General features: G+C 30.8%; 1 protein-coding gene across 1 annotated transcript in view; it reads right to left on the minus strand.

Moving 5' to 3' along the window:
- COL3A1 (collagen type III alpha 1 chain) overlaps window positions 1–12,349 on the minus strand; it is a 62,099-nt gene that overhangs the window by 31,927 nt on the left and 17,823 nt on the right. The window contains exons 2-10 of the mRNA XM_074302890.1: window positions 10,445–10,647; window positions 8,446–8,496; window positions 7,623–7,736; window positions 6,241–6,315; window positions 3,259–3,312; window positions 2,516–2,569; window positions 1,666–1,719; window positions 644–697; window positions 71–124 (exon numbers count right to left, since the gene is read on the minus strand). Coding sequence (XP_074158991.1) covers window positions 71–124; window positions 644–697; window positions 1,666–1,719; window positions 2,516–2,569; window positions 3,259–3,312; window positions 6,241–6,315; window positions 7,623–7,736; window positions 8,446–8,496; window positions 10,445–10,647 — 713 coding nt within the window. The remainder of the gene's footprint in view (window positions 1–70; window positions 125–643; window positions 698–1,665; window positions 1,720–2,515; window positions 2,570–3,258; window positions 3,313–6,240; window positions 6,316–7,622; window positions 7,737–8,445; window positions 8,497–10,444; window positions 10,648–12,349) is intronic.

Genomic DNA, 12,349 nt, shown 5'->3' on the forward strand with positions numbered 1-12,349 from the left:
TCCTCATCTTACCATTTTTAAAGCACACAGAAGCATATTTATGGATAACTTAGAAATATACTCAACTTACTCGATGTCCTTTCATACCAGGGAATCCAGGCATGCCTGAAGGACCTTTGACACCCTAAAACAAAGGAATTAAAATTTTTAAGTTGTAGAGTTTCCAGAGGAGAACAAGGACAGTAAAGGATGTTGGGTCATATAACAATTAGTTTAAGGCACTAGACATACCTAACCTAGAGAAAAGAAAAGGCTGTCATACACACAAGAGATTAGACTTTTTGCCATTTGGCTCTATAGGACACATGAGAGCAAAGCCCAAAGGATGTATTTAGGCTAAATGTAAGGCAAAAATCTTTCAAATAATTTGAAGTGGGTCTGTGTCAAAAGCTAGTACATTCTTACTTAAAAGTTTTCAAGAAAAATCTAGATGACCACTTTCTGGGCATGTATATTGGGATTTTTTCTGTATATGGGTTGTTCTAGAGGTTTGAAATTTTGTAATTTTGAGGATGTGCATCCTTCAATCACATCCACAATTTAATATTGAAAATTCCTCCAAATAAAAAGATAGAGATTATAATGACCCATCCCTCCTTCATTATGGGCTATGAAATTTTGATTTCAGATGATTGGGATTTACCGGGGCTCCAGGCAAGCCACGTTCTCCAGGTCGTCCAGGTCTTCCAGATTCACCCTAAGGAGGAAATGAAGAGTATGTGGTTATATTTGTTTAGAATCTTCAAAAATGCCTACATTAGGGGAACTAGAACCTTAATATGTTTGTAACATCTCATATCATGTTATGAGAAATTACACCCATCTAGAATTGGGGTTGATAAAGTGCAAGTATGATCCAGGTGCAACATAATCAGGATCTAAATGTCAATTTGTAATAATAATAGCCAATACTTATATAGTACTTTTAGGGTTGCAGAGTCTTGTAAACTATTATATCATTTGATTCTCACAATAACTCTAGGGTGTGAATGATGGATATTATTATTTCTTTTTTATATGGAGTTTTCTCTGTATACTTTGTTTTCTTCACAATAAGTTCCAAAAAGGTAAGGACAGTTTTCAATTTTGTTTTTGTACCTCTAGTACCTACCAAAATGTGTGGTATTTAATAGGTACTTGACAAATATTTATTGAATTGAATTGATCTGTCCCACTGAATAAGTAAGTTTTAAAAGTCTAAACATTGCAGAAATTAGTTTCTGGCCTGTTTTGCTGAGGAGAGTTTAGTTTTATTCCAAATCAACAAGTATTTATTAAGCTTTTTAATAGGCGTCATACAAGGTGCTGGTTATACAACCCCCCTGGAGAAAATTTTTCTGCAATGAGTTTACATTCCAAATATTTTGTTTACTGACTTTATATAGTCAACAAGGAAGGGAGAAATCCCAGAAATGCTTTGGAGAAGGACTTTAATAAATGGATCAACATGGCATTATTTTGCACATGCTGTTAAGACATACACAAGATCAGTTTTATTTAACATTAAAACAGAATATAGTTAAGGTGTTAAATTTAATAATTTCAAAAGATAACTTAGAGTTTACTTATCTGCCTTCTGTAGTGTTGATATTATATACATGCAAAGTTACTTTATTAATGAAATTGATCATTTATTCTTCCCATATTCAACCTTTAATAACTTACATCTTTTCCTGCTGGTCCTACTGGGCCCATAGCACCAGATGGCCCTGGGGGTCCCTGAAATTGGAAAAAAAAAGAATGAACATTATAGTATGATAAAAGATGATTGTAATTTTGGTGGGGGTTGGAAGGAGATGCAGCCAAACAAAGGTTGATGTTGATAAATACAATATTGATTACTCCAGAAAACTTTTTTCCTCCTAAATAATTTTAATATTTATTTTACTTCCAAAAATAAAGTTGTTTTATATTATGTTTTATTAATTATACTATATCTAATGGTCCTGACAAAAAAGAAAATTGATATCTTGAACCTGAAAGTAATTTCCAGGGGCAAATTAAAGTTCTATGAGCCACCAAAATACAGCTCATATACATTCTCCATATATTATCTTCACTGGACTATTGAGAGTTAAAAAAAAAAAAAAGGAGTACTTTTGTTTTTAGAAAAATGGAGGTAATCTCTGCTTGTATTAAAATGAGGCAAAAACATAAAGTACACTAGGTTAGGAAATTGGGAGACTGTTCACAAAAAAGGTTTGATTTGCTAGGGAAAGAATCTCTATTTTCTATATGCCTTAGAGAATTAATTGGGCTAAGATTAGTTAACCCGAGTCACCTGGATTATATGATCCTTTCAATTTAAAAATTATTCAAATAATCACAAAAAGTTACTGAGATAAGCCTAACAACCAGAAAAAATAAAGAAGTACTAAATAAGTTTAAGTAATATGGTGATCTTGAGAAAATCTGAATATCATGATTAAAAGAGGAGGTAATAAGGTTAATATTTTTAGTGAACTTTTCATTAACTGTATGAGGTAAGTTAGGTAAACATATAAATAGTACTTACTGAGGGACCAGCTTGTCCAGGCTCACCAGGGGGACCTTGATATCCAGGAGAACCCTAATGTATAACAGAGAATACAAATTATTTTAGAATTATTTTTTCCATTTGCCAAATTTACATTGAAGTGTTAATAATAATTCAGATTCCTTGATATAGGTGTCAAATTTTATTTCAAAGTATATAACATGATTTAAATGAAATTGATTTTACTTTTCCCCCTATGAAATAAGTGGAGAAAGAGCTGTGGAGCAGGTTAAGCCACTTCCTCTAAACTGAGACTTTAAATATTTGAATCAGAAATTTTGTAATATAAAAATAGATTGCATATAATAGCATTTTTCTTCCCCCCCTTTCCTTTTATTTATTTATTTACTAGTTATCAAAGCTTTTTATTTTTCAAAACATATGCATGGAGAATCTTCAAAATTAGCCCTTTCAAACCCTATGTTCCAATTTCCCCCTTCCCCTACTCTACCCTAGAGGGCAAGTAGTACAATATATGTTAAACATGGTAGAAATGTATATATAATATATATTATATACATACATATAATATATATGCATATATAAAATTCTTTTTTTCTATGCTACTAATTATCATTAGTGGAAAGGAATTAAATGTTACTTAATCATATCTATGTAGATTTATTATCTTACAAAAAGTAAAAGAAAAATAGGTGATTATAATTCTTAATAATACAAAAACAAGAGCAGTAAAACAAGAAAACATCAATTGTATTACTTACAGGGGAACCAGGATGACCAATTGCGCCAGGAGGACCAGGAGGTCCTGGAGGGCCCTAGAATATTTGGTTGAACAATAATTATAATCTGAATATGTAAATAGCATTGGACACATAGATTAGGAAAATAACTAGTGAGAAATTTACTAAGGTCCTAGACATATATCTGGAAAGGAACAAGAAGTCATCTTGTCCATCTTCCTAATTTTTCAGATAAGGGCCCAGAGTCGTTAAGTGATTGGTCAATAGTCATAGAAGTATGATACTCATAACAAAGAACAGAAACAAGAAAATTGAATAAGGGTCATCTGCATCCTGCAGGTTTACTAGGGTTAGAATTTACTATATTCATTGGGATAAGAATATCCATTTATTGTGGGTCTTAGAGAACCATAGAAATTGAATCTTGGTCTTTTGTCTGTAGAACCAGTGCTTTTTCTACTCTAGTGACTTAAGACATCTTTAAAATTATTTCAAAATTTTGTTTTTTTAAATAATGAAATGAATATATGAACAAATATTTACTAAGCATTGTCTAAATACAAATCACTGTGACAACTGCAAGAAATGGTAAAAGAACAATACAATTGTTACTTTCAAGGGACTCCCATTTCTAACAAGGAAAGATAACACCTATAGAATTTTTAGCTGTAAGTTGAATGGAAAGACCCATATCATTAAGTTGTGTCAGTAAGGAAAGTGATTGTGTCTCTTTAATTCATCAATGAAACCACTTCCACTTAAGGTTGATTGTTTATTTTTAAATTTAGGATTATGTCTATTTTTGCAATTCCCAAAGCTTAGCACAAGTGCCAGGTACATACAAGGAACTTAAATGCTAGTTGAATAATTAATATGTATAAGATTTGATTTATTATAAGGGATTTGCAGCTTACTTTTGACAATTTTTTTATAACATTTTAGCTAACTTCAAAATGTCTTATTTTTCTTGGAATCATCAACATATCATGTTGCTACCAATATGCCATGTGATATTGACTTGATCACATACTGATTGAGGGAAAAGGGGAGGAAGTCTAGAAACCAGAAACAAGAGCAGAAACAAGTGACAAGAAATTCACTGTTTCCTTTGGTAGAGTATCTCACGTTGGGGTGCATGAATTTTGCTGGGCAATTCTTCTGGTCCATTTTAGAAGATCCACCACATATCCAGCTAAAAAGTGGAGGTTTTGTGAATAAAAGAATGAATGAATACATGGATGAATAAAAAAGCATTTAGTAATCACTATGTGTGAGGCACTGTGCATATATATACGTATATATATATATGCATACACACACACATATATACTGTAGTAAGATAATAAGAAAAGTAAGAAAATTTCTGCTCTCAAGGAGCTCACATTCTAATGAAGGAGATGACATGTGAATGGTGAGATGAACTCAGAAACTGGACATGTGAAAGACATGAATTCTAGTTAAGATAATCCTGCAGGATCATGTATGATTTTGAGTTTATCAGAGAAATAAGTTAAGCTATCTCTGGTTGCATCCATATAGTGGCTAAGAATTAAATAAAGCATATTATTTCCAATGACGTTACTAAAAATTCAAAAAGAGGTTAGAAATAACATTAATTTTTGTTAACATCTTCTCTGAACTGTCAACAAATGATATTTTTAGTAGTTTGATTGAAAAGATAGAGGAATGAAACAGAAAGATTGCATTTTAGAATATCAGTATCTGATCTGCAGAGAGTTAAGAAGGAACAATGTGGTGGATGAAGTTTGTACTACCTGGAGTTGAACTCACCCTGTGACAAAAGTATTTAGTAGGCATTTAAAGGCTTACAATTGGGCCCAAGCTGCTAATGTGTGTTTCATAGGGAAAAAAAACCCTTTGAAGTATAGAAGCTATTAGAATATTCCATTTATTTATAGGAATGTCACATTATACTGACTTAATAATAGAAGTTATATGATAAAATAAAATGACTTCCAATAATATTCAGTGTTAGAACAGAGCATTAGTAAGCCATGGATAGTGTAAATTCTTTGTTTCCAAGATAACTAGTCCAAATCAAAGATATTCATGAGAGGAATGGTCTCTGCTTTGTTATCTTCAAAGTATGCAAATGTTTCTCTTGAAATCTCTCTCTATTACTATAAATGTTTTATTTTACTTTTCTTTGTCTAAAATTAAGATATTATCCTATCTCTTTATTTTTTCTTCTTTTTAAAAAAATCTCCTTTAGGCAGTCTAGAAAATATGCTGATATGGTGATACATTAAGAGGCACATTCCTCCTGGAGAACTAGGAGAGTCCCAGAGCATGGAACCCCAATTTATAGAAATAATTGTGTAGGTAGCTCATTTTAAAGGATTAATTATAAATTAGAGTGAGCCCATAAATATTAATGATTTTAATGTGGTAGAGCAATTACAAGAATAGAAAGAAACAAGAAAACCTCATAAACTCATAGATATAGAACTAGAATGGACCTTAGAAGCCATCTAGTCCAATTGCTATTTTATAGATAAGAACATGGAAGTTCATGAAGGTTAAATTATTTATCTAAGGTCACATGGGGTATAAGAGATAGAACATGTATTTGAACACAAGTCTTCATCCCTTTTGAGTGTGCAATGAAAAGTCAAAGATCAAAGAGAACAATGAATTGTTAAGCAAGATAGAGAAGAAATAAAAAGGATATATAAACATAAAAAAGGTGGAAAAATAAGATATATGTAGAAATAAATAAACATGAAAACATTATGATGGGAAAAGGGAAGTGGAGTAGAGAAGGTTATTCTGGGGAAAATATGATAGAAGTCAGCACCATCACTTTCTTGCACATCCTCAGTGGGGAATAGCCCTTTTTTGGACAGTTCCAAGATGATCATTCAACAAAACAAAACAAAAACATCTATTTCTTAGAAGAACAAACTTCTAAAACATAGCAATCTAAAAGGGAAAAAACAAGTTAATACTCTGGAAAATAATCAGATAAAAGGTTGTACATACAGGTAACCCTGGCATGCCTGCTGCTCCACCACCACCAGCCTTGACGTCATAGGATTCAAACTGAGGAGAGAAATTCTGGAACAGAAAAATTGAAGTAAATGTGATTGAATTAAATCAAAATTTCATTTTTATGGCACAGTAAGATCATTTAATGAATGGTTTCACAATTCTATATGTCTTAGAAAAGGGCGTTTTTCTGCTGTTCAAGGTTAGAGCCATATAGTTTCTCTCAAGTTAAATGGGATTGTACCACATAATTGTCTATTTTGTTTTCCATTCCTTATAATCATAATCTGTCATAAGATCACATAGGTTTACATCTGGAAGACCAGATGATTCTATCCCTTAATTTTACATAAGATGAAATTAAACCCTAATAAGCAAAGTAACAAAAAACTCATCTTGAAACTTCCTTAAGGTCATATATATATAGGGATAAAACCCAGGTCTTTCAAGTTATGATCCAAAACATAAAATCAAGAAAATATATCTTAATGGTCATATCTATACATACTTTTGTCCTACACATATAAATTCCACTGAAAGCGTTAATAGGAAATAGACAGAACTTTGGCTTCTTTTAGGCTTATTATATTTTAGCTCTGGATAAATGAATGATTATTAAGATGTCTTTAATTTTATAAACTAAAACAATGAAGAGTTATTGTTTTACATGAAATATGAAACACAAGCAAGAATTAAATGTTTAAGGCATTAATAGAAGAAAGACAGTGTGAGGACTGCTATCCATGTCACCATCATCAACATCTCACAAATTGTAGTAAGAGCCATTGTCTTGAAAAAATGGTCCTTTTAACTGAAATTCATAGGGAGCATGGTTAGGCTCTTTAACAAGCCAAGGTTCTTCAATAATTCTTATAAAACCTGCATCCTTTCACTAGGTCCCCAAATTCCTGAGGTTATATAATTAATGGTTATAATTCTCCCTTTCTTATTTTCTTTTTTATTTTGGCTAAACATTTGTTAAAAAGGGTCAGAGAGTGGGTGTATGGATATTATAAAAGTAAATTTGTTTGCAGCAGTATTCTAAGGAAAAGGTAAAGTAATTAGATAAAGAAGGGACACAATAATGATATTTTTTCAGCATTCGCAAATTTATTACTGAAAGGACGGTGAGCAAGTATTCTTCATCTCCACTGAGGATGGCACAAGAAGGATGAAACCATAGTATGAGAGATTTATTTAGATCAGACATGGGAATATAAGACAATTAGAGTGGAAAAAGAGATGTGGATATCTTCAAAAGACTTCATGGAATCTTTAAGCCTATTTTCAGCTCTTACAAATGGTTAGAACATGATCTTGGTTAAACAAAGAATTAACTAGATTAAAATAATGCTCATATCATTTTAACATTTTACCTGGTTAATAGAAGGACATGATTCACAGATTCCAGGAGGGCCAGGAGAACCAGGAGTACCTGGTTGTCCAGGGATCCCAGGATCACCATTTCTCCCTGGAATACCAGGTGGGCCCTAAAAAAAGAAAAAAAAAAGAAATAACTAAGATTGGGATACATTCAATAGCACTATAACAAAATCCTAATGATAAATAACATTATGAAGTTTAATTAATGGTCTTATATGAGAAAAACAACCTCTTGGGGAAAAATGATATTTTAACTATTGGAGAAATTATCACTTGATAGATAATGGCACTACATATGCAAACTTGTGCTTTCTTTAATAACGCTCCAGATCAGAGGTTCTTCTTTCTGGATATGTCATAGATCCCCTTGGCAATATGTTATAATTTATATACCACTTAAAATGAAAAAAAAAAACAAATACAAAGGCTAATACAATTATTTAAATGCAATTATCAAAATAATTAAAAATTCACAGCTCCACTAGAAACTATCCATAGGTCTCCAAGAAATCCATGGAACCTGGATTTCTAAATGTTAAAAGATAGTGGTCAATTTGTGAGCTTTTAATTCTAATTTTCACAGTGAGATGTGGGATTCAGAAACTATATGAGTTTTTAGCAATATAAAAATTGAAATGTAAAATTAAAACCATTACTGTAGCAATTTTATTACAGTACCTAGCATTCAAACCAGGGTAATAAAAATATATATATGAATGAGGAAATTATCACAACTAGAAAAGGCTATGGTAAAAATAGATATATTATAAACCTTTCATCAGATTAATTTTCTTTTTCTGAAATTTTTTTACTTACAGGATCTCCCTTTGGGCCTGCATGTCTAGGACCATCTGGAGGACGGGGAGTCTAGGGAGGAAGAGAAAAACAAGATAAGAAAAACATAGAAGCCTTTTCTCATGAAACAGAGATGGTGCATAAAAAATGTACCAATTAAATACTATTGAATATTGGGTTTAATTCCTGTGGTTGGAAATGTTGCTCTATTCCACAGTTTCTTACAGATGAGAAGTCAATGAGATTTGATAGATATATTTCATTTTATTTCAATCTCTCTGAAAGAAAAGATAAATGTATTCCCTTATAGTTTCCTGAAAATATAAAATTTCTTTCCTTTCAAAATATTACAGAAACTCTAAAAAGAACCTGAAAAGTAATTTTTTAACCAATGGGTTAAAATTATTGGTTAAAATTATTTTATCTTTATTGGTGCCTATTTAAAAAAAATCCTTCCTATCTTCTTACTGGGGCTAATCTTTAAACTGTATAGAAGTGGAGTTTAGATTATTCAGAGTTCTAATGATTAAAAAAGGTGTGTAATAGAATTCCTTTTGAAATATACACTACATATAATGAATAGACTGTTCCCTTTGAAATCATTTAGGGCATCAGAAAGTACAGGTTCAAGTTCAACCACAGGAACAAACTAGCTGTATTATCATAGGCAAGTAATTTAAACTTGGTCCTTGTGAAATTCTCTAAATAATTAGTTATATGACAAAGGAATTGTCAAGCTATATGTTTGGAGAGAGTTTTCATTTGTGGGAGAGACTTATATAGCTGAAATCACAGACCTGGATTGTTGATGACAATAATGGTGATAATGATTATCAATATCAAAAAGTTCAAAGCATATGTGAAATGTCAAATTTAGAGAATGATATTTTGCTAAAGGCCATTTTGGATCAACAATAGTTTTAACCCAATTTGAGGTTGGGATAAAGATAAGATTAGATCTCTTTTCCATTTTTGATTTTTCACTATTTGTCCATTTTGATTTGAATGTACACTAAGTATAATTTCATTTATTTTTAATGTTGTTTTATTCTTTTTTCTCAAACTGGCTATTTTGTCTAATATTAATAAATATCTAAAAACTTCAGACCAAGAAGATTTTCATAGTGTTCTCTTTATATCACTTGATAGTTTGATCCCTATTTTTTCATTTTACTGGGATTATAGAAAACTATTATCTCAATATTTTATTAAGCATTTATGAATGTAGAGTACTGTAGAAGATTTTGGAGCTGAATTCATTATGAATTATTGAGGAAAAAGAATGTTTATTGATAAATATAGCATCATTATTTTTTAAACAAGTATCATAGGTGGTCAGGAAGATCTGAGTTTAAATCCAGCCTCAAAAACATTCTAAAAGCTGGGTGATTCTAGGCAAGTAATCTAATCTTTATCACTGGAGAAGGAAATGGCAAACCACTCAAATATCTTTGTCAATAACACCCCAAAGACAGAAATCCAGGGAGTTATGAAGCATCAGATATGACTGACAAGACTAAACCACGAACTTAGAGGTAATGATTAAATACCAATTACATTGAATTAAACTTTTTTGAAATTTTGAAATTGTTTTTTGAAAATTATATTTTGAACATTTTGAAATTATATTTATTTTAAAGGATATCTTGGGTGTAGTTCATATCTGCTATCAATGGACAAGCTATGAAGAATGACCCATATATATATATATATATATATATATATATATATATATATTTTTTTTTTTGGCCATAGCAACTCTTTAAGATCATGGACTAAGTTACAAGAAAGTTATAATCTTTACTACTGGAGAAAATACTTATAGTGATGAAATTATGTGCTCTTGAAGACTATTTTTTAAGCTACTTATGAATAACATAATAAAATAAAGGCACTTAGTAAAAATGACAATTCTCTGGCTAAGAAATATAATAGCATCTATCATTGGCACAGGAAAATATACCAAATTTATCCCTTTCAACTTGAATATGACACTACTTAAGGTTTTCTTTAAACTCACAGATGATGGAGGCTGTGGACAAACTGGACAGCATTCTCCAAATGGAATTTCTGGGCTTGGACAGTCCAACTCCTGTTCATCACATATTATGTCATCACAGAGTACAGATCCTGAGTCACACACACATATTTGACATGGTTCTGGCTTCCAAACATCTCTATCAGCATACGATTGGCCAAGATGAGTACATCCTTCGTCAATAGCTGGAAAAGAAATGAGATATGACCTTATAGCTTTCTGCTTCACTCAAATATGACATATTCTGGGCTCCCAAATTTGCCTAAAGGATAAGATTGTGTGTGTGTGAATGTTTATAAATTGATAATGAGATTAAAAAATACCTAGAAATTTTATGCAAATAAATAATTTCAATTGATCTTAATATGTACATTTCATTGCATTACATTTGAACTGATTTTTTTTTGAAGGAAGAAACTGATTCTTTTCATTCAGTCCAAGATCACCCAAAAATATTTTCCATATATAGTGTAAGTTCTAAAGTGCCTCACTCTCCTACCTCTAACTAATATAGCAAATACAATTTTGAAAGTAATTCAACTTCTAAATGTAATTCCACTTCATGGAAAACATTACTATAGTAAGAAATAAGAAGTGCTTTTAATATAAAACATTCCTCAGTCAAAGGATGTTTATATGATATCATTAGGGGTGGAAGAAACTAAATTAGTTCATTTATAATTAAAATTTTGAAAACAATTGTTTTTTTCATACTTAATCCTTATAATACAAATAGAGTTGTTAAGAAAATTATGATATCTACACATCTAATGTTTATAAGAAATCAACAAACTAATGAAATCATAGTTTAATAGAATGCTACACAATTTAAAGTTTTTATATATTTTAGTAATCATTTTTGCCAATCTTTCTTGAAAATAACCTCACTTCACTTTACTAAAAATTCCTTAACTCCTTGTTTTTCTTTAAAAAATTTAGAAAAGCAGTGAAATTTAATTTCCATAATATGACATCTCTCATACTCAAAGATAATGCAGTCTAAGAATTTTTAAAAATATTGTTCCAGAAATGGTAAATAATTTGCACTGCTCCATCTATCTTCTCCTTTGTAGGCTACTTGGATAGGTCAGGACTAAGAATCCAGTCCAAAGAAATCTTGAGTGACATCACTTAAACTGATTGAACAAATTAGCTATAATCTACCATGTTCTCTGAAAACAAAATAAAACAAAACAAAAAACTCAAAGCTCTAAATATTGGTGAACTCCTCTAAGTATTTTTCTTATAAAATTATTTTTACATAATAGGAGGGTTTTTGTTTTTTGTTTTTACATTATATTCATTTCCAGAAGTATCCTTTCCCTCTCCAATTAGCAGAAAACATCCTTTATCATTAAAAATTCAGAGGAAAAATAAGTCAAGATAACCAAGAGATCAATTGAGTCTGACAGCATATAAAGTTATACATCTGTAGTCTCCTAATTCTGCAAAGGAGAAGAGATGTTTTCTCATTTTCTGGCATAAAAATGATCATTAAAATTATATAACATCTAAGAACTTTTTGTAATTTCCAATTGCATTGAAGTAATCTTTGAATTGAAGTTACAGTGTTTTGCTGATTCTCTTTGTTGTATCAAGTCACGGAAGTCTTCCTATTTTCTCATTCTCTATGCTCTAATTTATCACAGAGAAGTAATATTTTGTTACATTCCTGTGTCACATATTCTTTAACTATTTCTCAATGGATAGTCTTTCTCTATATAGTGGGTTTTAAAAACACTTAAAATACAATGTAACCTTTTCCCAAAATTGAAAGAGAAACACACTTTGGACCAAGTTTTAAAAAAAATCCCCATATGTTTACTTTGCACTAACCACTTATAGCTCAATTTTAATTTCAAATATTAAACATGTGCTCTATAATGT

Source organism: Sminthopsis crassicaudata, chromosome 3 (assembly GCF_048593235.1).
Source record: "Sminthopsis crassicaudata isolate SCR6 chromosome 3, ASM4859323v1, whole genome shotgun sequence".
Taxonomy (NCBI): Eukaryota; Metazoa; Chordata; class Mammalia; order Dasyuromorphia; family Dasyuridae; genus Sminthopsis; species Sminthopsis crassicaudata.